Source organism: Fringilla coelebs, assembly GCF_963513975.1.
Source record: "Fringilla coelebs genome assembly, chromosome: 4".
Taxonomy (NCBI): domain Eukaryota; kingdom Metazoa; phylum Chordata; class Aves; order Passeriformes; family Fringillidae; genus Fringilla; species Fringilla coelebs.
In genome coordinates this window covers 11,348,045-11,374,363 of record NC_140032.1, presented here as the reverse complement: position 1 = coordinate 11,374,363, position 26,319 = coordinate 11,348,045, and the positions used below count along the sequence as shown (strand labels likewise).

Genomic DNA, 26,319 nt, shown 5'->3' with positions numbered 1-26,319 from the left:
TTCTTTTACTCAGCCAGGCAAGGAAGATTAGGAGGATTATCTTTGGGATATGTGCCATCCAGTTACCTTGATTGTGCTTGAGAGATTACAGGAGTATAAATGTGGTACATCTGGAGGTCAAGACTGACGACAGAGACTACAGAGCCTTGAGTCCTTACATCTGTTCCACTACTGATACATTTACTCCTCACCATTCTCTGTTTAATACATTGCTTATTTCATGTTAACACTTTCCTCAACCACAGCATTAAAAGATTGCAAAGGGGCAGAATTCTGGCATCTGACCAAAAGTTGTTAGATTTAAACCCCAAGAATTTTGAATGATATCAGCTGATCACTATGTTATCAGCACATTGTAAACAAAGGAGCACTGGAGGGCTGTGCAATCTTTGTCATCTTTTATTCTTTTATAGCCTTCTGTCTTCAGGCTGTAATTGTACTTATTTGTGTCATAGAGTTTCTTATCACAGTTAGTAACATGGTAAACCATACTGAGCATTTCTTGAATATAAAATTCTGTAAAGTATTTGCAGTAACTGGTCAGTTACTGAATGTAGATGGCATGTGTCTGTATACAATGAAAACAACTCCTCTTCCCTTCCTCTTTTAAACCTCTTTCCTTCTTTCCTGCTATCCACAACTGCCCCATGTCCCAGCTCTTCTTAATAGGTTTAGGCTTTTTGGACCAACTTTTGGTTGGATGTTGATTCAGCTCAGATTTGACTACATTAAAAACAGGTAATTAATTATGGAAAGACTGTTGGTATCTGCGTTAGAAGTAAAGAAATAATTTTTAAGCAGTGTTTTCAGGAAGAAACGCTTGATTGTGTCTGTATACTTGATGGAAGAGTTCTTGAGTACCTGTGCTCCATGTTGTGGCTGAACATGCACAGTTCTTTCAATGCCCTCTGTACACCCTCAGACTCATTGATTGAACAGACCATGTCTGTTCCATGTGATATGGAGTTTCTTTGAAGTGGTGCTCATCTTTTGGCATAAGTTGGCCTTCTGCAAATGCCTAATTATTTTGGGTATCACTTTGAAACTCTTTTTGTGTTATTTGTTTGTTAATTATGTTCTCTGCTATTGATGTAGTACAAACATAGCAGCTTACAAGTCCCTGAGAGAGCAGGAGTGACATGACCTGTCGCTGGATGCCTAACATAATTATGCCAGATTTTAATATGAAGTCTTTGATCAAGATTCATTTAGCATTTTTTGTAGAAAAAGTAATTCTGATTCAACAGATCTCCAGCTGTCCTTAATTCTAATTCCATGGGCTCGTTCACTGCTTTGGACCTATGAGTAGTTTCACAGATTTTTCGTGATAAATATACAGATTTCTGTGCATAGTGTGGTCTAACATGTCCCAGTGAAGAGGGAAGGATGAAGGAAAAGTTGTGACAAAGGAATGTGCAAAATACAGTGCACAAGAAGCACCTTAGTAAACAAAACAGAGAAATCTCATGGGGGCTTAGAGGTTTAAAAAAAACCAAAAAACCAAGAAGTTTTGGACAATGCAGCTCATAGAACTTCAGAACTGTGCAAAAACTTACAACCTAAGCAGAGATAAAGGGAGAATACTGGTATTTGGGAATTAGTCTATGGCTGATACCAACTGACATTGGCAAACTTTGCAAAAACAAAGAGAAAGATGAAAGTGAAAATGTCAAGAGCACGGATACCTGGGTCAGTAAGAGATAGAGCAGAGGAGGCATAGAAGACCTGAGAGGACAAAAGTAAAGTAGCAGAGATAAGCGAAGGGATGCCCATGGAGAAATGAACATACCACAGAGGAAACATTGTGGTGCTATGGCAAATTGGGGAGAAGGTTCTGCCTTGGGACATCTGGAAGGGCTTGGCTTCTCATTTCAGCATGGAAGTGAAAGAAAACCACAAGATCTTAAATACTGAATGTACATGAAAATGCAGCCTGGACATGCCAAAAATCTGAATAGAGACAATAAGGAATGTTCCAAACTCTGATGATCTCTAAGATCGGTAAAGAAGGTCTTTATAAATTAATTTGGATAAATTGTGTGTGAACAGCATAATTACAGAAAGATGAGATGATCAGTGGCACTTTGAGTAGCTTGCAGAATGTAGAGAGAGAAAGCAGCAGGTCCAGCAAGAGGCAATTGCCGTAGTCCAAGCGTGAAATCATAAAAGAATAAATGCTTTCCTTATAGGATCTGCTGAGGTTACAGCCTCAGGTTGTAACTGTGTCCATGAATTAGATAAAGCAGTAAAAACATGCATTCTTTCCATCAAGATATTTTTTTCCTCAGACATCCTTTCTAGTTAACTCTTAGGTGACAGACAGTAGGTACTGCCTAGCAATATTTGCTGATGTCCCCTCTCCAAGTGCTTCTCACCTCTTGAGCAGTGAGGGGTAGCTGGGATGAAGGAATGGAACCCATCCCCTGTATTTGCCAGTCAATTTCTTCTTTTTAAATACACCTTTCAGTATAGGAATAGTAGAAGAGTGACATGGCAATTTACCTTTGTTTTAACTAGATTTTCAGCAGTTTGTGTCATCTGCGATTTTGAAAGATAATTTGAAAAATTGGGCATGAAATTTGCAGTTTTCTTCACGTTGTCAATTACTTTTCCCAGAAGATTGTATCAAAAAGCAGGAAATGCTGCACAGGATTGTTGCAAGGTAGTATAACTGAAGGACTGCTTTGTTTCTTGAGAGAAAAGAAATCACTGTGAAAGGACAATAGCTGTGAGGCTGAACTGGAAATCTGAAAGCATAAATTCTGAAAGGAAGGAACAAAGTTCAAGGCAGTGCAAGGGTAATTTCACTTGCTAAGACCAGGATCTGTTAAACTCTTGCCTCAGCAAAGTTGCCAACCAGCAGCCTGAGAGGACAAACATCTTTATTAGCAGCAGCCACTGCCAAGAGGAAAGTGAACTCTGATTTGCTGAGTAAACTTTTGCATCCAACCTCTCTTTCCCTCACGTGGCCCCCACAGTCTGCTCAAAGTCAATCTCCCTGTCCTCGTGCACTGCACATTTTGGCTCTTTGCGCGTTGTTTCTGATGGCTCAGCTGCTCCTACCCCACCCTGGGATGGGACACCCAGAGCTGAGCCTGTCCCCAGCTCTTACCCCTGCCACCAAGGGCCACCCAAGCAACCACTGCCACTTCATGGGGTGGGACAGCATTGGGGCAGGGAAGGTGCCTTGCCTACATTCCCTGGAGGTTTGCACTGCTGTGGCACTGTATAAATGTTTTATTGTAACAATGTGGTCGTTAATTTTGCAGAAAGCTCCTGGCTTCGTGGATGATTAAGGGTTTTCTAGAGGTTTTCACATTAAAAAAAATGTTTCTTTATTCTTTTTGTCTCTGCTTTGTTTTCATCCTTATTATCAGATAGTCATGGGAACTTTCCATGTAGTATAATGTGAGCTACCAATCCTCCTGTTGTCCTGGTTTAAGGCAGGAAATGAAACATTCTATACATTAAAGATGTATAGACTTTTAAAAGAACCTGTTGTGATCAGTTGATGTGTTTTGCTGGCATTTCTGGCAGACTCTCTGCTTTGGAGTAATTTTTCAGTACCAAAGGAAAAAAAAAAAAAAAAAAAGAGAACTATTCCTGGGATGCTTAGCAAAAGTCTACTTTGCTACAAAGTTCAAATGAGAGTCTTTGGAAACATCATTGAGCTGTCATTGATAGGAAATTTCACTTAGCTTCCTTTGTGTTGTGATGTGTCACATATACAGAAATACTTTAAATTCAACTAAGCTATTAGTATTTAATAACACTCCTCTGTTCATATTAAAAATCTTTCCTTTGCATTATTTTACTTTTATACATGTCTTTTTTTAATCTGAGTGTCTCAGTCACTGTGCATATTGCCTACAGTGTGACTTCCATGCTTGGCTGAGTACTCAGTGTTCCTCTGTTACTCATTCTTTCTTCAGTCTTTGCTGGATTTTTATGAATTTGGTTTGTCCCCTTGAGTTCTACAAAGTTGTTTTCTTGATTTCTTTTTTTTTTTTTAAACGAATTCATCCTAAATTCATATTGTCTTGGCATTCTGGTAACTTTAATATTCACTCTATTGCCTTAGTACTTTTCCAGTAATAAGGTGACCAAACTGAATGCAGTATCCCAGTTAAATTCCAAGGTCATGAAGAGTTTACAAGCTTCCAGTCTCTGTGACTTGATGTCATTCTTACATAGCCCAAACATCTGCCTGTGTGCTCCCAAACCATGTTGCCAACTCATGTCCCTTTATTCTATTTCCTAAGCTTAGTTCAGTGTTGCTACTTCCTGAATTATTTCTTCTGTTTAATATTAGTGTTAAATTATTTTCCCCAGCTGTGCTTTTTTTTTTTTGTCTGAGACATTTGGAGTGAAGAAGCTGGGAAAACTGAAAGCAGGCTGTAGCAATATCCATGCCTGAAATTCTTGGGAAATGAATGCAGAACGTTGACTCTCCTGTTATTACTTTGAATATTTAAGTGGTTGTGTAGACAAATTAATGTAATCTACTATAATGCACCTGAGCTGTGTGCGTGATAAGTACTATATCCTATGTGAACTGCTGTACAATATATCTGATCCTCTTAATGCTATGCTGTTTTTTTACCTAATTTTCATTTCTCTATTACTTGAAGATTATTTTTTTTAGATTAACTTTGTTAATGATGTTTCATTCTTCCATTGACTCTTATCCACATTTTAGGAAGTCAGCCACTTGGTTTTCTTTTCCTTTCCCTATTTTTCCTTTCAAGAAATCATTTTCTGCTGAAGTCAAAGCAGAATACAGATATTGCACATTCATGATTTTTTTCTTCACTAAGGTGGTTTGCACTCAAAAGGCAGTGAGGAACTTTGGAGCACTGGGATAGGCATGCTGTGTTATTTTGGGAGGTTATTGTTTTTAAACATTTAGATGTTTCCCCTCCCCCCAGTATTAAACTCTCGTGACCAACTCACTGTTTGTATAATAGAAATTATGTAAAAAGATTCGTCATTATGTATCTTATTTTTCTACAGGACTTACAGATAATCAGTACAGATGAAAACCAAGTGTTTGTGGCTGTACAGGAGTGGTACCAGACAGACACATACAACCTGTACCAGTCTGACCCACAAGGTGTTTATTACTCCATCTTGCTGGAGAACGTCCGGAGCACGAAGCAGCCAGAAGAGAATGTCCTGATAGATATTCTGGAGGTAGATCTTTATGTTATTATGTGTGGTCTGTGGGGAGGATTCTTTTTTTTATTTTGAGTGTAATTAATTTTAAACAATGTGTTTTCACACTTATATTTAAATAGAAAGTCTAGGATTTCTTTCTTATTTCTAGCACATTGTTACTACTTACATGTTTCCCTCTTGCACTACTAATGTGTTGTGTACTCTAAATAGAGTACATAATACATACTTGGGATGAGGTTCTATGGATGTGCAAATCCAAAACTTGCTAAGTTTTTTTTTTAAGATATTGAAAAGTTAATCTGGCAGCACAATTTATTACTGAAGAAGTTATGCAGCTGTCTATGCACAGCTTTTTCCTTCTAGGTGACTCAGTGGTGCTTTGCCTGACTTAAGAGCAGGACATCTTTTAGGGTTTTAAGTAGTAATCCTGCAAGCCTTGTGCTAGGTTGTGTCAGCTCTGAAAGGCTAAGTCAACAAAATTACATATTGGACAGCAAATTCACTTGCTTTCAGTACGTGTCTTGTGCCAACAGCATTTTCTATGAGACCAACTCGGCTGTAAACAAATCTATCTTGTATTTTAACATCAGCGCACTTGGCAAAATAAAAGACTATAGTGTCTTGGAAGAGTGTCAGAGGCCGTTAACAATTCCATTCCTGTTTAGGGAATGGAATTTCAGTGTAATGAAATTCAGTGTAATAAGGTATATATTTGCTCTGGTTCTGTTCTTTCTGGCCATTATCAGAGCATTAAACTGGCTTTGGTCTGACTCAGTTTGTCCCATTGCATGTAATTTACCTGGTGTTAATTTAAAAAAAAAAAAAAACAAAACAAAACTTTAAAGGTGCACCAGACTTCTTTGGCAAAGGTTTGTAGTAATTCTGGATACAAGGCACACACTGACAGAACTGTTAAATGGCTGTAATTAGATCCTTCTTGGTGGGGGAAAATGATAGTGTTTTCTTCCTTCTTATCTCCTCCATCTTTCTTTAGCTTTTTCTTTCTAAATGGCTGTGGTAAAACAAAAAGGTCTCTCATTACCAGTGATTATTTTCTAGACTCTACCTTTTTAGAAATGAGGCTTCCTAATGAGTGAAGCTGCACATTGTGTGTAGCCATGTTCCCACAGGGTGATTTATTGATAGCATTAATTTGCAGCATTTTACTCTTGGGCACCCCTGTGACCAAGCTAAGCTAAAAGGCAGTCAGGTGCAATCTCTACTCCTTACATCACCTGTAGCATGTAATTTCATATAAGTTGTACAGAGATGCTACCCCTGGCTATCCTTTTGTCTACAAGAATTATTAACTTAATTCAGTTACACTGATTGTTTAATAATTTCCCAATGTAACCGAGAGCATATTAGATAATGCAATTGTAGTTTATTGTGGGCTGGATCAGTTTGTAGGGTTACATTAAAAAGGAAATGTACACATGATAAGGACAACACATGTGGAGCCATACAATTCAATTTTTTAAGCTATTTTTGAAATTGAGTTGCTTTATAGGAGAGCACTGATGGCTTCTAGATAGCTTGCATGATTAATAATTAGTGCTCATCTTGTTTACTAGAATGGGATCAAGTGCTCATAATGTGTGGGTTGTTTACTCAGTATAAAATTGCTAATAAATAAAACACATATTGCAGCCCTTGAGGATGGGATTTTTTTTAAATCTAATCTAAGTTTTTTTTTTTGGGCATTTTAATGAAAGTGTCCCATCTTGGGAAGTGGAATCTTCAGTGCAGCACAGAGAAAGCCCTCAGTGGTGGAAAATTTCTCTTTCTGCCAGTGTGTAATTCTCCTTAAAATTTGTACTGTTCATCTTTGTTATCTTCAGACTGCACTTAATCTTTTACTTGTGCATCTGCCATAAAATTTTCAATAGGTATCTGCCTGTCTGTATTCATTTTCTTTTCTATGCTTTATCTTTTTCTTGTACCATATTTCTTCTCATGCTGCACATGTAAAAGGGAACAATTTACAAATACTTGTTTAAAAAAGAGAAGAAAAAAAATAGGTAAATACTAATGACTGTCCAAAAGGAGCATGCCCTTGAATGATGTGACTGTTTACAAGGAGCATGTCCTCGAAATTGTATCAAGTGCTGCACAGGTGAAGGTGTCACAAATTTGGCATAGGCATATTTGCAGAATGGGCATACTAATGCAATACCTCTGCATTGGTTCCTGCTGTGACTCCTTATGTAGATAAGAGCTACATGAGTTGCAGTGCACTTTCTTCATGCCTTTTTTCCCCAAACAACAAATTGTATATATTTAAATACATATGTTATATTTTAGTCACAAACATATATGATGTAGCAGTAATTTCTACATTTCAGTAACTGCTGCTAATAAACACTGTGGGACCATCTGAACTGTGTGTCTTGCTACCACTTAACCAAAACATTGTTGGGATGGAATATCAAAAATGTAACAAGGAGCAAGTAATAAGTCACAGCAGAAAGTCTCAGAAAATAATTTTATAAGGTACAAAATGCTGTTCTAAGAGTACTGGGCAACAACTATCCCCTGAACTGTTAAAGAAAATAGGTACGCTGAGAACTAAGCTCGAAGTTCAAAAAAATTAGCAGAAAGGTCCTTTGAATTTCCTCATGTTCAACTGTCTTGAGTGGCACCTGGACTGTTCATCAGAGTTAACTGAGCACTGCACAATGTTGAAGTGTCTTCTTTCCCATAGCAACTTACTATTAATGTGAATCTTTTCCCTTCTTGATAGAAAGATACTTATCTTGCAATTTTAGATTAGGGAACTAAGTCAAGGAGTAGAATGTACAGAAGATTTTGGGTGCCCTGGCATCACAGTCTAATCCAGGAAGCAGATTAGACACACTTCATTTCCAGTATTTACAGGTGTGTATTTGTATAGGCCACAGGACAAATGAAATGGAAAATTCTGCAGCAGGGGTGGGATGTTAAAGATGCCATTTTTTACACACCATAATTTTGTGTTAGTTATTGGGCTTGAGGCTAATGCACCACTCCGAAGATGATATTTCTGAACTTGCTCTGGAGATAGATGCCTGAAACCTATTTATTATTTCAAGCAGGGTTTATGCCTTTCATTCAAAGTGCAACTGCTGTGAAGTGCTGGTTGGCTTTTATCTTTTAAAGCAGCAGTGAGAGAAGTTAACTGAGGCACTGGAAGAAATGTTTTCATAACCTTTCAATGTTTGATAGATTCAAACACTTATGTCCCATATTGTAGAGAGGAGAAGTTACCCTGGAGCTTGGGTAGATTAGAGATGGGAGTGGCAATGGAGAAAAATTTTAGCCTGACTCCTATTTGATGATTATATGGAATTATTTAATATTCATTAAATGAGTGGGTGGGGAAGGGAAAGAGAGAAGAAACAAAAATAATCATGATGCAGCACTGGTTTTGCCATCCACAGATGAAGAGGGAAACCTCACTTGCAGTCTCTGATCTAATTATTGTTTAAATATTTAATATTGTGTTCACTGGAAGGAAGACATGCACAGAAATTTTACCCCAAGTCTGCCTTCCCATGTAAGTATTTGAACTGCCAGGCTTTTCATGGCTGAGCTGTCTCTTGAAGGTAGACTATGAAAAAAATTCTCAGTAAGATTTAAATACTTTGAAAGCAAAGAAAGGAGGTTCATAATTTCTTCTCTTCCTTTGCTTTTCTCACCTGCACTGCAAATAGTTGACTTTTATGGTATGTTTGACTTGGAGGTGGTTCTGAACTTTCAGCATTTTGGATAATTAACCCAATCACATGTGCATAGATTTTAAGAAAGAAGGAGCTTGTGAGAGAGTAGAGTATTTAAATGTTTATACAGAATTTTTTTCATATATAAAGTTATATATATTTCCAAGTTCTAGGCTGTTACCATAACCAGCAAAACATTCTTATTCTCTGTAGGTTTGGATCAGTTTATTCCTGTACTTATAAACAGTGAGTATCAAATCTGAAGCCTGCTGGTGGGGATGCCTGCTTTTCACCTTCAATGCAGACTTCTGCTAAATAAATGTTAAATGGAGTTAAGAACTTGCAGTTGGAAAAAGAAAGAAATAGTAAATATTTCAAATGAAAAATGAAAGTTCAGAAGTGCATCATGTTATCAGGAGGCAAATATTCCTGATCATTCAAAGAGCTGGCTGTCTTGTGCATTTATTTGTAATCAATGGTTCCTTTTTGTTAAGTCAGCACCCAAGGAAATGAGCAAGTTGTACTGTGCTTGAAATGTACATCAGTTTATATATGTTGTCCAGAATTTTTCAAAAATTCGGGAAGTCTCATAAATAATGGCAAGAGAACCAGGAGCACTCTTAAGGCAACCTTCACTTTTATTAGAAGACCTTATCTCATGCCCATGGGTGGAATATACATTAATATGTTAATAATTTAAATTAGGGTTAGGGTTAGAACTAAACATATTAAGTTATAATTACTGTCAGGTTGCTTCTAAAATTATAACCATTAAATCTGACACTTTGAGTCGTAGTAATTTTCTAATACGTGTTGTTTTGAAATAAAATAGCAGCCCAAGAGAAGAGGGTCATTTTTTGTTATTATTTTCTCTCCAGAGGTTAAACTGGTGAAGGGTGGAGTGTGGAAGCATTTCAGAGGTTTGAGAGGGTGATTCAGCCCTCTATGTGTCTTCCTCAGATGATCTGCCTGTATTTATTTCCTGCAAAGGACAAGAATGCTTCCCAAATCAGTGTTATTTTAAAGGATATGATACTGTGTTGTTTTATTGTAACCTATTTGTGTGATATGGGCACAGAAATTCAGGTTAAAAGTTAGATGGTTTTTAAAAATTGTTTACATCATTTGTAGAATAGCATTTTGAAGATGTCCGTATTTAAAGAAAATGCAGAGGGGAAATTTTATTGGTGAGCCCATGCTATCATAATTTTTATCTTTTGCTATACAAACTATTGTGTTTTGCTATATTGAACATGTACTTTAATTAGCCTTCTGACATGGAGAGAACTGCAGATGCTTTTAAAATACATTTAGAAATAAAAATCGTAATTGTCCCTGCATTCTCCCTTTCTCCCTTCCCTCTTATATTTTTGCCTTCCTCATTTTTTTTAAGGTATCATCCACTTTCCTTTCAGTTCCCAGGAGAAACTACCTGAGATACACAGTTCAGAGCCACAAAAGAGCAGCTAATCAGGGATAATCCTTGTTGAAAAAAACGTGTATGTGCTGGATATTAGCTTTTCTTCTCTATGCTTCAGGTCAGAGGTGTAAAAGGAGTCTTTTTGGCCAACCAGAAAATTGATGGGAAAGTTACAACCCTGATAACCTACAACAAAGGCCGTGACTGGGATTTTCTAAACCCTCCAGACATCGATATGAACGGCAAGCCCACCAACTGCAAACCTGTAAGTGGCTCTTTTTGGAGCCTCCTCCCTCTAAAGTGTGCAAGAATTACCTGCATGGTAGGATTTGCAGTAGTTCCAACAGCCCAAGAGCTTTGTGCTGAGTTTAGCAGCCAAACTGGCAGGCAAATGGACTTGCATTGCATGAGCTGGGCTTCCACAGGGTCTTAGTCTCATCATGTAGAATGAGTAGTCAGGGCTTTCTGGTGTACTGCATTTCATATTTGAGATCACTTTGACACAAACAGGGCACATTTCTTGTGTGTCAACCACACAACCCAGTTCAGAATAATTATGGCAGTCATTTGTGTCTGGATATATGGGACACATTATGAGTGAAACTGAGATTACCAATAATTTTTCTCTTTCCATCTCTTCATATTTTTGTTTCATAATAAACCACGGTTCCCTGTTAAAGGGACCTCCTGACAGTTGCTTGGAAATGAATACCATGGTAACTCGCATTAAATATTCCTTTCTTTTTGTAAGACATTATTTCTGTTTGTTTAGATGTCCCACGTGCCCATAGTATTTTATTATTTGCAAGGCTGTACTGAAAGTCTTATATTTTTCCCACTGACTTTCTGCTCCTGGGGACTCAAAGCTCTGCATTGGTGAGCAAAATAAATGTTTGCAGTCCTGCCACTGCCAGAGATTTGCTCCCTCTCCCCATGGCAGAAGTGGAGGGCTGGAGCTGCTGGTTCCCTTTTGGAGAGTTCAAGGCTGTGCTGCAGGGTTCCAGCCTGCAGGGTCTGGTGCAGGTCAATCTGAGATGAGTGGGACAATGGCAGTGGCAGCAGCTCCCAGGCAGAGCTGGCAGCTGGCTCCTGGTAAAGCTCCTGGTCACATTGCTGTGAACAATATGACCTTTGAGTGCACTGCTGCACAAAGGGCAAGAAGCAGTAAGTTGCTTTGCAAGGAGACATGATGTGTCCTAAAGCCACTATGCTATTTTTCATATCACTTTTTTACTAAAAAAAGGCATTTCAGCCCAAACGGTTGTTTTTAATAATAATTTTACCATTTACCTGGGACCAACAAACAAATTGCTATTAACATTTTAAAGCAATTATTCTGTCAGAAGGGGGTTTATAAAAGAATGCTGACTTCCTTGGGTTTGGAAATCTTTTTGTTGAGACAGTGGCACACTATGCAGACATCACCAGAGACTCTTGATATAAAGTGAAGACTGATACTTCAGACTGGAATTTGGCTCCATGGGAAGCAGCCATTCTTTTTCTTGATGAAGACATACATTACTGGATCTGCTCCCTGTCTGAGCTTTCATTCATTCTAGGAGCATAACTGGTAGCAGTGATTTTTAAAACCTGTTCTCTGCTTCTTTCCCCCCAAGCCTGATTGTTACCTCCACCTGCATCTGCGGTGGGCAGACAACCCCTATGTGTCAGGCACAGTGCACACCAAGGACACGGCACCAGGGCTCATCATGGGGGCAGGTAAGTGCATGGCATTGCTTTGTGAGACCTGAAATCTGGCAGGGGTTCTTTGTAGATCTAGTCTTTGGATTTGTAAGAATACCATGCTGCAAAGATTGCCAAAATAAGGCTTTCCTGCAGAATAATCCTTTATGCAATTTTTGATCAAGCAAATCAATCCATGAGTTGATGGAAGGCCCAGAGTTGTGTCTTCTCAGACAGATCTCTATCATCACCTGGGTACATCATGCTCTGCTCTGCTGTGCAGTACCTCCTTCACCATTAAAGTGAAGTGGAGATGTGGCTGTGGCTGAAGGACATGCCCTGGATTCTTTTTCTCTGGAAGTGATGTGCAGGCCCTCCAGCATCATGAATAACCCAGAAAAACTAATGGAAACAGTGGTCAATCCTTTGTTCTTTAAGCCTGGATACAGATAATTTGTCTTGTAATTTTTATTAATTCTATTCTGCCGAAAGAGAGAGGAATTGAAAGAGGCTGTGTTGGGAACAATGCTGGTTGTGGCTTCTCCATTATAACTTACATATGGAGTTATGTCAGTATGAAGTGGAATTTAATAAAGGAAATTCCATTGCAGTGTTGAGCACTCATCAAGAAAAACATTCACATAACTCAGTTTTGCTTTGTATCTTTGTAATCCATCTATTCATTTTATTTAATCTTCTGTTTCTTTGTTTCAAAATTGTCTAAATGTAATGATACTAAGAGCTTTTTAAAATTGTATTATTTTATTCTTATGTTATGGATAATGTTTAGGTGAAATGCACACATGTAGGCTTCTCTTTTCATAAAAGTGCATCTGCTTTTAATGAATAATGGCTTCTACTTTATCTTACACTAGTCTCTGACAAGCAGCTTACTAAGTTGAAAGTTTCCTGAGAATGTCAAGGTGAGAATGTTTGGTGCTTAAAGAGAATGACAGCTGCCAGTACTGGTAATTTTTTAATACAACTGAAGAGTTCAAGTTTTTCTGTAATGTAAAGGGAGTTCAAAGTATTTTAGTGGAGACAGATGTACCTGTTAAAATGCTGCTATGTTTTACTGGTACAAATGAGACTAAGAATTTGTGCAATGTCCTTGTAGATAGATTTCTAATATGTGTTCAGGTCAAACTTTATTAATTCAAATGTTTATAAAAATATCTTCCATTTCAAATGTCTTCTTTTTTCATGAAAGCACTCAAAATGTAGGTTCTTAATTTTAGCCTCATCATACCATGCTTAAATGCCTTACAGTAGCAAATTAATCAGTGAGATTTAATTAGTCCATTATTCCTATTTCATTTTTCTTTCTCTTTGCACTGTAATCTGATGTGTTAAACAGATATTTGTTGAGATGCTGGGTTGTGTTCTTTTGTTTGGGGTTTATAGATGTTTTTTAAGTGCACTGTTCTCTGAGACCACATTAGGGAGAGAAAGTTGTAGAAGAGTATTTTGCCCTTAATTCCCTTCTAGAATGGGGTGACATTTATCACTGTGACATTGTATGACTCTGCCACGTAGAGAACTTGTCAACAACTTTCCTCAACATGATCAGGAGGGAGTGGTTTTGATAACATCCTGATATCATGAAGAACTGAACTAATATGTCAAATTTGACCTGCCTGTGGAGCAACCAGTAATGTAATGGGAATGGCAGAAGGCACCTTTGCTCAGTTGCAAGCCACCTTGCTGTTAGCTACCTACCCTCTGGGAGGGGTGATGTGAAAGTGGGAAAAATTTGAGTGCAAGAGAGTGCAGTGTGTCCATTTTCTGGTAGAAGAAAAACCTCTGTAGCTGAAAAGAGAGCAAAGGGATCTGTTTCGGAGCCTTAAAAATACTACAGAGCAACTGCATCCCCTTGCCAAAAGATGACCTGAATGAACTCTGATTTTGATTGCATTTACGTTATTTGGATGCCCAGGTCATGTGGATTCAGTGCATGTGTTCAGTCTTATCTGGCAAACCTGACACCCTTGTAAACTTACACTTATTTTCAGAAATGCTTTACATAGAGTGAGCTTGAATTTCCTTTTGCCTGATCCTTGGAACTGATAATCCTATATGTTGATTCAGAATCCTGTATTAGGTTCTCAGTAGATCCAGGAATCAGATTATTTGGGCCACATCACACACTATGGGAATTTTACTGTTAGATTTCGGGAGATCACATCTTTTGGAAGTGACTGAAGATGATAAGATCTGTGAATGTCAGTTGATCACAGCATGTCTAGGAATCATCAGTGCCTTGTGCTGTAAAAAGCAAAATTATTCTTGGTGTGAAATAGGTAAATAATTGCCAACAGAGAGGGGGAATTATTAATACTCTGGAAAAATACTGTACAGTGACACTATTAATACGACTGTGTACAATTCTGATAATCAATTTTCAGGACCAGTGAGCAGGTGCTAAGAAGGTCTTATTGGCAGTTGATGGAAATAGAGAATATTTACAAGAAAACCCTCATTAGCTGAAAAACTAAAGGACAATAAAAAATATTTTTTTTCCTGGCAGTGTAACCACGGGGTAGAAACAAACAAGTGATGCAAACAAGTGGATAAGAACTGGAAATATGGTTCCTAAGCATAAGAACCCTATTGATCAAAAAGGAAAAAAAAATCCCTTTACAAAGTGGATTTTGGCTTCTTTCTGGGAAGCTTATAAAACACAGCTGCCATTGGTAATGGAAAAGCTATTCTATGACTTAAGTACTGTTTTGATATGGAAAATGCTGGAAAATCAGAGATCAGAGACTACTGAATATTGTTTTAATTTTAAAAAAGGAATAATTAGGTGATGGACTACATTTAACACCTAGAAAATTGGGGAAATTTCACATCTTTAATAAAATGATAAAATTGCATCTTTTTAAACTCATGTTTACAAATAAAACCCCCACTCTGTTAAACTTGCATAAATAGTTCTCAGGAACTCATATTTTTAGCTTATGTCTATATAAAAATTGTTCAGGCAGAATATTAAATTTTGTAGCTCCATACGAAAGTGGTATTTTAAATAACTGCTTTGCTCTCTTTAAGAAATGCAGTAGGATTTTGCATTTACATTTCATTTTTGTGCATTTTAATCTTGGCAATGACTTCTATTTCTCACAGCATCAGCTATGAAATGTGTGTCAATTGATGTGTAAATTTTTACTATAAACTTGCTAAGGACTTTTCTATGAAAAATGTTTAGAGAAGTGTAGCTTTTTCAGGTGCTAGTTTACAATAATTGCCTGTTTAGCTTCCAATCCAGATGGCAAATCAAGCAAGCAATAAATTCTGCACATTCACACGAATTGAGGAAGTGCTGGAGAAGTTCTGTTTACTTTTTGTCATACCAGGGCCAAATATAATTGCATACATTGTGGTGAATTTCTATCATTTTTCACAGAAGTAGCACACTAGGATGCCTCTATCAAAAAGGATAAGGGAACAGGGAGATGATTGACCATTTTCCAGTACATTTTGGAGTGAACATCCTGAAATTCCTTTAAATTTTTTGTTAAACTCCTCAATTCTGATTCCCTCCCCACTCCCTCATCTGAACACATCTTCAGCTTGCCAGGCAAAACTTTGTGTCTGGGAGATTTAAATACAAATTGGTTGCATGTTTGTTCTATACTGTGACTACAAGATTGCAAACCATGAAATTTTAACTTCTTGTGCATGGCCCAAGGGCATGTTACAACTGTAATAATTACCAGTTATCCAGGCAAGGCACATCTCTCTTTTTGGAGTAGGTGTCTGCCTGTATGCTAAATTTAAGTGATTGGAAAAGATTTTCCATATTAGAAGGATTATCTAAGCATTGCATATGGGGATTATTTCTTCTTACTGTAAACATGTCCAAAGTCACATATAAAAATACGGGTAAACACAGTGATAACTAGCACTTAAAACATGTAAATTGATGTAAATTTTAAATGAAGTAATCTTTCATTTCTTTTGTGATCCAGTAAGAACCTGCCAAAATGCTCACCTCTCTTGAGATCTATATTGAGTGCTGTGTTTCTCACAGCTGTACCACCTTTCCAGAGAGCTTTGCTGGCCACCAGACATCACTGAAAAACATTGATTTCTTTTACATCCCTGTGCTACCAGCTGCTAAACTGTCATGTGCAGAGTGACAGAAAGCTTGGAGAAAAGCTATGTTGAACATTAGTTAGTGCCTCTGTATTCTAGGTTTTGGCACTGCCACCCTGCAAGGATGGAACACATGATTTTATGCAGTTACTTAAAATCAGCCTTTACTGGGGACAAGTGAAAAAGCAAAAGATTTCATGCATCCCAAAACACAGTTTGGAAAGGTTTCTAAGAATGCAAGTAACCTTGAAGTTGCCTTCAGTGTATTAGATTACATTTACTTGTTCCCCCAGATGGATTTTGAGATCTAACACAGACACACTAACATGACAGAAGAGTTTCTTTGCTGTGGTGGTGCACCTGAGGAGTTACTGCAGGTATTTACAGCTGAATAAGAAGCACAAATTTATGTGTGGCCCACCAGGCAAAGTAGCACGCTGATATTTGGGGGGTGTGGTACAGTCCAAACACTTCAGGACTTGATGGGAATCGTACTTAAACATTGTTGTCTTCCAGTCTTGGGCTGGGCATAATTGTTTCTTTCCCACCTTCTCGTGTCACTTGGTCACAGTGTCAGTTGTGCTCACATGTTACTGGGCGCCACCATTACCAGAAATGTTTTATGTCTCCTCAGGTATGCCATGGAAAGGTTCAGAATTTGTCAGTTCTACTTGGAGTGCTGCTGTGGCTTTGCAGTTGTTTGTTTGCAGTGTTATTAATGTCAGGATATTTTTGCATTTCATTTGATGTGAATTGGAGCTGTTGTGAAGGGGTTTATGGGGTGCCATTACACGTACTGTGTTAAGTTAGCTGGCTTACCCAGTAACACAACACTCTGCAAGGTAGCTAGAGCCTAAAATTATGCACTTTATTTTAAAACTCAAAAATAACAAAATGCTCCAAATCTTTGAAGTTATTTTTTTATTAGCATATTGAAAAATAAAGTTAAAACAATGTAACTTTTTAACTAGAGGAAACTCATAACTCTTGTTTCACACATCTTAAATAGAAAGGTTTGCTAATAAAAGTGGGGGGAGTTCTCTTGGATTTTTGAAGGACTTGGTTTTATTCCAGTTCTACTCTCTCAGGCTAACAGCTTTCAGAGTGGCTTTTCTGTGGCTTATAAAACTTATGCATCATTATGTGTTCCTGTGGAAGTTTCCTTCTGTCTGTCACATGTCAGGTTTGGCTGCATGGGTGCTTCCCTCTGCACTTTGCAGGAGACAGGCAGGCTCCTACAGTGGTGCTGTAGCTTTCCTTCTTTTGGCCTTGCCTGCTTTTTCTTTGTCAATCCACTGATGCTCTTTTTCAGCAGGCCATGGTCTATGGTACCCGCAGAGAAAACTCCAACTGCACTGAGAAGTTTTATCCTTCCTTACAGAATAGTGTTTTATGTTTTTGGTTTTTTCCTGCTTGAAGACTTCATTTTACAAATTTTGCAAAGTTATGTCATACAACTGTTGTCCAAAAAAATCTGGAAGTAGTGAAAGGTTACAGCCTTCATTAATGACACAGTTAAACGTCGTGGCAACAATCAGCAGGTCCTGCATGCACCACTCCTGGGCTTCCACCCTTGGCCCCTTGATGGACTCTTTTCAAAGGTCAAACATTACTGAAGTCCTTTTTTCCAAAGTAGTGTCCCAGATTCTGTTCTGGTTGGCATCAGTTGTAGTTTAGGCAAAAGGAAAAGTCTCTGGAATTATAACTGAGGCCACCAAGTCCTTTTTGTCTTTTACCAAGAAACGACAGTAAAGGTAAAATAAGAACTGGAAGAAGTCATGTCTGTCTTTTAACAGAGCTGCAAGTACAATGCTGTTGCTAATGTCATTACTAAATCAGCTGGACAGAAAAGGCTTTTTAATGAAGCACAGGTAGATGCTGTTTAGTTTACAGACTAATTTTCCATTAGCAAGGCAATTTACCACTGAATTCTTTAAAGTGTAGATCCCTATCAATGCTCAAAAAGAAAGAAATACTCATGTAAGTAGAATTCAGTAAGTGGTGAAAAGAGGTAGAATAAACAACATTTATTCAGGAGCAAAACTAACAATGCATTCATTAAAATTATTTGTTTAAAGAAGAGTGTAGACTGACAGCAGTATGTTAGATTCCAGCCAGTAAATAAATATTTCTGTTTTCAGCTATCCTATAGAAAACATTCTGTGATTAACTTCAGTAGCACAGGATTATGTCCATTTGCAGGTGATATTGCAGTGAAAAGTATAACAGAGGAAAGTAAGAATAGCAAAATAAATGTAACATGTATATGCAGTTTATCAAATCTTCCTTCCCTTCCTTCAGCCCTGAGAAGGTGATTTCTCATTCATATCTCCTTCTAGTGATCAGATTTATCTTAAACCTGTATTTGGGGAGAAAATAGAACTGAATTAATGTGTGCAGCTTTCCTTTTGGAGCTATTTCATTTGCTTATATTCATGGGAGGTCTGGGTAAGACATCAGGAAAAGGTTTTTCACCAGAAGGTGACTGAGCTTTGGAACAGGCTCCCCAGGGAAAGGGTCACATCATCAAGCCTGCATGAGTTCAAGAAGCATTTGGACAATGCTCTCAGGCACATGGTGTGATTCTTGGGGTGTCCTGTGCAGGGCCAGGATTCAATGATCTTCATGGGTCCCTTCCAACTCAACATATTCTATGAGCAACTAAATCTTTGAATTATGTGATCTCTGAATTATGTGATAAATGAGAGAATGTGCAGTGTCTTGGAAAGATGAAAACCCAAGAAAAGCCCAAGAATGGGAAGTGGCATCTTCTGAAGTGTTAGATGCAATTTAAAGGAATTAACTGACTCCTATAAATTCCCTGATTCAATATAAGTATTCCAGTCCTGTCTGGGATGTATTTAGGGTCAAATGATGTAGAGTTATCTTATTGAATAGTGGAGCACATGCACCCTTGATGGTCTAAATAGAGTGTGTATTTTGGGCAATGGGTGCTGGCACCCTCTTGGGAACCTTTCAGCACCAGTAAGCACACTCTGAATAAGTAGATCTGGTTTAGTGGTTAAAAACCAGCTATTTATATAAGACACAAGTGAAATTTCATAGTGCTGTTCTAATCTCAAGTGTTTTCTTTCATCATTTCTTCTGCTTAAGAGGATCTGATAATTTTCATCTTATTTCTACTGTGAAAACATTCAAACCATATATTTAAGTCTAAATCCCCAGGAGGATATCATTTAGAAGGAATATTGTGCCATGAATGATTCTCCCCTAGAACATTAAGCTGCCTGGTGGTTTAATAATTTGCTATTTGAAGTACTGCATGTTAAAAGATGGAGATCTCTGTATTTAGGACTGCATCTGCTATCATCTTCCCCAAGTTTAACACTTCTGTTAACTTTGAATTCAGTTAAGTGAATTCTCCGCAGTGCTGTCTCAATATATTCAGTAACTTTCTGCTTAATATTAAGGTAAATCAAATAATTCTGCTTTCAATTCTTTTGTATTTACTCTTTTTCAAAAGCTCTGTCCTCGCTTTTCATGTTGCATATTTCACCAGATCCTAGTCTAGATACTACTTCATCAAATTTTAAAGATAAAATATTTCATTTTAACAGTTTGAGTTCAATGTGAGTAACTTTACAGAATATTATTAAGATTCTTTACAGAATATTATTAAGATTAAAGCTTCTGAGTTTATGGATGCTTCATACTTACATCTTAAATACATTTTGTTTCATAATAAATTTTCAACAAAAATTAAAATGTTGATGTGACTTCTGCATTTTGGTATTAGAATCAAGCCTCATTGCTTCCACCTATGGACAGCCTAGCAATGGAAAGGAAGCCTTTGAAATTGTACATATGTGTTTTTAAAGGGATTTTGCTGGTTCTACCAGAAATAAAGTAAGCCTATTCAACTGCATTCAGTTCTTGCTCTGACCTGGAAACTTCTTACTCAGACTGGCATCAGGGCTAGATCCAATCTCTCTTGCTCACGTGGATGCAATCCTTGTTTTCTCCTCTTTTGTGGCAGGTAACCTGGGGTCCCAGCTGGTTGAGTATAAAGAAGAGATGTACATAACATCTGACTGTGGGAACACGTGGCGTCAGGTAGGAGGCAAAACTCATCAAAGGAACCTGGAAATAATTGTAATGTCCCAAATGTGAGGAATTTTGTAATGCTTAACTAATCTTTAGATACTCACTCTTTTGAAGGAGGTGGTATTATTATCTCCAGTTTGCTTGGAAAGTAAGAGATTAAGAAGGTGATTTTCTAGGACTCAAATTGATCAGGCTGTCAGGTTCTGTTGAAGTTCAAATATTTTGGCCTCTTTAAAGATCCTGTAAGTATCTTATGCAAAAAAACATAGTGTGTGTTTAGGTTTTTAATAATTTAAGTAATCTTCCTATGTTAATCATGAAGTGGACTTAGACTAGATCTTGCTGTACAAACATTCTGAGCTAAAAGACATAGCTTAGGTACAAGGGCAAAAATTCTTCTGCTTCATGGTCTGAAAGCTGTTACTAAAGCATAAACATTTTCTTCATTGAAACTGAGACAGAAAAAAGATATTTTCAAAAAATAATAAAATTTTTTAAGACTTTTGGCATGATCTAATAAATTTAGGGGAAAAAATACCAAAATGTTAAAAAGAGAACAGTGATATCATAATGCTACTTGAATTCTGACTTTTTCTTCCACTGGCTAGTGTCAGTTCAAGCATTTCACCTTTCTCATGCATTGTTTCCTAAGCTGCTCTTTCTCAGTGTGGTGGGTTTGCCCTGGCTTGGTACCAATCTCTGTCTGTCACTGCTCTCCTCAGCTGGACAGGGGAGGGAGAATATAACAAAAAGCTCATGGGTTGAGATAAGAGCAGGGGGAGGTTGTCACAAATTACCATCACAGGCAAAACAGACCCAACCTGGGGGGTATTTATTTGATTGCCAATTAATAGCAGAGTAGGAGAGTGAGAAATAAACCCAAAAATCTTACAACAGCTTCCCCCTACCTCTCCCTTCATCATGGGCTCAACTTTACTCATTAATTCTCCAACTCCCATCCCTGAGGAGTCACTCATTAGTTCTCCAACTCCTTCCTGTGGAGTCACAGCCTCCTTCAGACATTCTCCTGCTCCACTTGGTCCTCCACAGGCTGCAGGTGGGTCTCTGCTCCATCCTGGACCTCCATGGGCTGCAGGGGCACCGCTGCCTCACCATGGGCTGCTCTAGGGGCTGCAGGGGAACCTCTGCTCTGGCACTTGGAGCACCTCCTGCCCCTCCTTCTGCACTGACCTTGCTGTCTGCAGGGCTGCTCCCCTCTCATAACCTCTTCAGTCCTGCTGTAGTTGCTGTTGTGCACTTCTTAAATACATAATCCCAAAGGTGCTACTGCTGTTGCTGATTGACTCACCCTTGACCAGTGGCATATCAATCTTGAAGCTGGCTGGTGCTGGCTGTAGGATGTGGGAAAGCTTCTCTAGAAGTGTCTCAAAGAAGCCACCCCAGTGGACTAACGTGCTACCAAAACCTTGCTGTGCAAACCCAGTGCACACAGCATTAGGGGTATTTTCTTTCTCTATATATGTATAAACCAACAGTACACAATATCATATAGATTCTATTATAATATATATCCAGGATAAAATAAAGCACCCTCAAAGGACCTAAGTGTTTTCAAAAAATAATTTAATTTTAGTTAAAGTAGTGTTGTAGTGTTCAGCTGAAATAAAATTTTGATTTTTTTTAGAACCATTAAGTGTAAAAATATTCTCAGTAGTCTTACTGACTGAGCTTGGGGAATTTGACATTAAAAGAAAAAAATACAGTTTCTTATATTGCTATTGTAGGGTTCCATTAGTACTCCACAGAGTACTTTAAAAAGAATTGGGTTATTTTTGTAATGATAATTTCCTTTGATGTTTAAAAGATAAAATTTTATATCAAATTCCATCTTGAAATCTAGCATACAATAAATAGGTGTGTAAATGGAAAAGCCTTCCAGGATTTACAGTGGGTACTGTGTTGTTTAATACTTAGAGGCCTCCTATAATTTCTTGTCAGCATTTGCCAAAGTTTTATAGTTTTTCTGGGGTGAAAAATAAGAAGAAAAGAGGAATGAGATCAAATTAATATTTTCACTGCTTTTTATTTGCAGAGACACACAGGTAAATGATATGTGTTGCAACTTGACCCTAAGGTGCCTAATTATGCTGTAAAATCAACCACAAACTGATCCCTCATTGTGACAGTCAAAATGGCAAACAACATTGCTAGCTTTATTTTAATTAAAACTCCTATGGAGCCCTTGAAAGAGTTTACTAAATTCTAATATTTGTGATCAGAATGAAACTATAGATTATTTTATGTATTTCATGGCCTCACTGTGCAGAATTAAAGAATTTTTCCAGAGGACAGCAGCACATTTCCTTTCTCTGCTGGACTTCTTACAACAAAAGAGTAGGCTTCAGTCAGGTGATACAGGAATTTAGATAATTCAGTAAATTGCAGGTCTTGTGAGCTGGTGAAATCCTGTGCTTTGGCACGACACTTTGTCTGAGTTTAAGTCTCTGCCTTGGAGACTTTGTTGTTGTCATTAATGAGGGCCTGGCACCTTTCTCAGCAGCTCACATGATGTTGCTGAGCTGTGTACAGAGGAAGAGAGGAGCAGTCTGTGCTTGTGTATAGAGACAGAATGAAGAAAAGCAAACATAAGAGACTTTGGGGAAAATGTAGTGCAAGGAATTAATTAAACCTTTATTGACATAATAGCAGTATTGGTTCATAGGACTGTGGATTATAGGACTGTGGGGAAGGTCAAAGATCCTGTAATTCATGGTGTGCTCCGAGACAACACCAAACCTTCCATAGCTTTTGATGTGGTCATATAAGGGTTCAGGAAGACTTACCTATAAACACAGCCAGAGTTCATAGACAGAAATGAATGCTTAAATAGGTGGATTTGAAGTTAAGTAAATTCTGGTGAGAAATAGAAATATTCAGGAAAAAATTAGAAGGCTGGTGAGGAGGACTGTAAACACAAGTGACGTGCAGGTGTCAAAACCCACATACATCATACTATTAACTTTTCGGACATCTCTGTTGGACAAATCAAACATCTGTGTTTAGATAACATAGGCACAGTACCAAACATACCTGAGATCCCTGTCCTGCTGCTGCAAAGACCAAGGCAGAGTGGTAAATTATGTCTGTGCAAACCTCTACATTACAGTAGGCTGGGTGATCCTCTGGCATGGACTGAGCTCTGCAGTGCCTGCACCCCCACTTGTATGTCTTTGCCCAGGTGCTGCTTCAGGTCTCCCCTGGTTAGCCAGGTAATGAGGATACATTTATTATTGCATTTCATCTGTGCTTTTGTGGTTGTTGCTGCATCCTGCCTGTGTCAGCTCACACAAGAAGCAAAACCAAAATTGTTATTATAAATAACCACAATACTACTTGTGCTAGTTCCAGTTGCTCTTCTGTGCAACCTTTCTGTTGCATAGCTGAGCTGCTTGTTATATCTTGAAACGAGCACTCTTTTTTTGAAGAAAACTGAAAATTGTGGCTATGTACTGTACAACATTGCACTGTAAATAGCAATAATGCTTTAGGAGCTATTTGGCAAGCAGCTTAAACATCCATGCTGTGAACTGGGTTGTAGAAGAAAGGAATCTCGCCTTGACATTATCATGAAATATGTGGACTTAGAATCATAGAATCATTAAAGTTAGAAAAGACACTTAAGATCACTAAGTCCAACCGTTAATTTAAGTGCCAAGTGGACCATGAAGACGTAGCCTAAGGTGAACTCATGTTTATTTGAAAGATTTCTCTGTCTATTATACCAGGAGAACGATATAATAAAGTGTGTTAATGAACAGGAAATATTAGGATACTCTGTTAAGTGCTAAGGATTACCATATGTATATTTGAGTGGTTTTATTTTATTATAATACTGATTTCACAAGTCTGTTCAATACTGTTCACAAGTCTGGTTGCTTTGTTATTTCAACAGCATCTGTTACAACACTGTACTTGAAATACAGCAAAGTATTTATTCAGCAAACACTAAGAGAAAGGTCTGGATTTCAAAGGAAATGGCATAAATAAAAGGAAGAAGTCAGCAATAATAAACCTTTCACATTTGATCAGCTACTAGAGTAGCTCTTGCAGCAACAAAATGTTCAGTGAAGCTAATGAGGTTGCAGAGAAAGCCTTTTGGATATCTAGGAACTAAATCTGGATCTCTCGAGCTTTAGTCTGGTGTTTTTTGTTGGAATATTTTTTATCTGTGTTGAATCCTTCTGTATCAAAGCAACTTGGAAAACCTTCAGTTAAGTGGGAGTACATGTTTTCCTGCAGGCATCTTAGGAGATAGATGGTAACACTTCTAAGCACAACAAAATAGGATGTAATTCCAGCCTTTCAACCCTGAGAATGTCCAGCTGGCTCATTCTGTGTAGAAAACTTCTGTTTCCAGATTTAAATTTAGTAATGGATATCACTCGATGAAATAAAAATGTAATCTCAGGAATTTTTGTTTATTCTTGCAACTTCTGTATTGAGAAGTAAAGTTGTATGGCATCTATTTCTCTAGGAACACTTAAATATGCTCTGTCTGATTTCATGGAGCTGTCCCAATTTCTTCCAAATGATATTCTGGCCTGAAATAGCTTCTGAAATGTTAGGGCAGACATAGGAAGAAAAGCATTTACAGCAAAAGGAAGAGGATAGAATAGGAGCTGATATTGTGATTATAAAGCACAAAAAATTACAGAAATAGGTTATAAAAATCTTTTTCTGTAGTGGCTGGCTAGTAGTAAGGATCAGAATAGATTTAGGACCTGCTTTATTTAGTGGAGAGATGTATATCAGAATTCGTGGCCTGCTGTGAACTCACATATCTCATCTTCATAGGTCTGAACTTCATCTCTCTCATTGGGACCACCTTTGCCTCAATCCTTTGCAAACTGTTTGTCTTGGGTCTTTTTACCAGAAAGTAGAGATAAATATTTACCTTTGTGATAAACAGGCATGAAACTGTTCATTCTTTTCAATGTATTGAAGATGAAGAATTGTTTTCATAAGGCTTTCATACATTTTGTTTATAAAAAGTTTGAAGTGTGTGCAAGAAGAGGATGAAATTACAACTGCATTAATATGCCTGTAACGTGTCCTCTGTGCTTTATAGTGTGCTAAAGCAGGGTTATTAAAATGCTACATGTAGACCTACCATGGTGCTTCTCTGGGAAAGGCTGATTTGCATTAAGTGGTGCAGGTATCAGCTTCCTTTATCTTTGGTGCTGAAGCTATGGGAGACTTGGTGTCCCAGCACATCCTGTTGCATTTTGGTTTGAGGGAAAGGTCAAACAAAGTTTAGAGGAGGATCAAAACTCTGCTTGCTTATCTGACTCCAGCTGATCTCATCCTTTTGAAGTGCATCTAAAATTAATGTCTGTCCTTTACTGAATTCTCTTCTAAAATACACAGCTGGGGGAATGAGTGGGTTGGACTATCAATGCCTCATATCAGGGTTTTGCCTGTAAATTTGCAACACTGAAAAACAGATCAGACACTTGAAGCCCTAGGATTCCCATAAAATATGTTCTTACTAGATGAGAGGAAGACTGAGTTCTCAACCCAAATTAAATGCTTCCTATTTTTGAAGTAACTGTGAGTGTGCTGTAAGATATTTTCACCCCAGCTCCAGCTCAGTCTTTTTGAAAAATCCTCTAAATGTAGAATTTATTTTTGCCAAAAACAAAAATAATTTATAATTGTCAGTATTTTTTTCATTTACAAGGCAAAGTAAAGCTAACCTTTATTGTTTTCACCATTGCTTTGTCAAAACAAACGGGAGACTGCATGTTTGTCTATAAAGGCTAAGTGTGTATAATTCTCATGTATCACTTGGTTTTCTGTTTAATGAACTACAGAGGTTAATAACAAAATTGAATCCTGTCTTAAGACAGATTTTAGATGTAAAGCAGGAAAGGTGCTTTTATTTTAGCACTGCTGATAACCTCTAGATAAGGAATTAAAACAATTTATGATGTTTTTAATTCCTCATACCATTAAATCAATATTACATGTATATTGGTTCCAAACTCACAGTGGTCTCCATGGGACATCACATAATGTTTGAACTTAAACTCACTGACTGGAAATGCAGAAAATATACTTGCACCAATTATTTCACATTCTCTTAGATTTAGACTACGAAGCATTTTATTCTGCAGGATACACAGAATATGGCAAACACCAAAGTAAGGTGATGGG

The 26,319-nt window shown here is 37.7% G+C and overlaps 1 protein-coding gene across 1 annotated transcript in view; it reads left to right on the top strand.

Annotated features, from left to right (window-relative positions):
* SORCS2 (sortilin related VPS10 domain containing receptor 2) overlaps positions 1-26,319 on the top strand; it is a gene marked incomplete at both ends in the record, with an annotated part of 522,327 nt that overhangs the window by 446,657 nt on the left and 49,351 nt on the right. The window contains 4 exons of the mRNA XM_084203970.1: positions 5,014-5,193; positions 10,415-10,561; positions 11,913-12,015; positions 20,075-20,151. Of these exons, the coding sequence (XP_084060096.1) occupies positions 5,014-5,193; positions 10,415-10,561; positions 11,913-12,015; positions 20,075-20,151 (507 nt within the window). The remainder of the gene's footprint in view (positions 1-5,013; positions 5,194-10,414; positions 10,562-11,912; positions 12,016-20,074; positions 20,152-26,319) is intronic.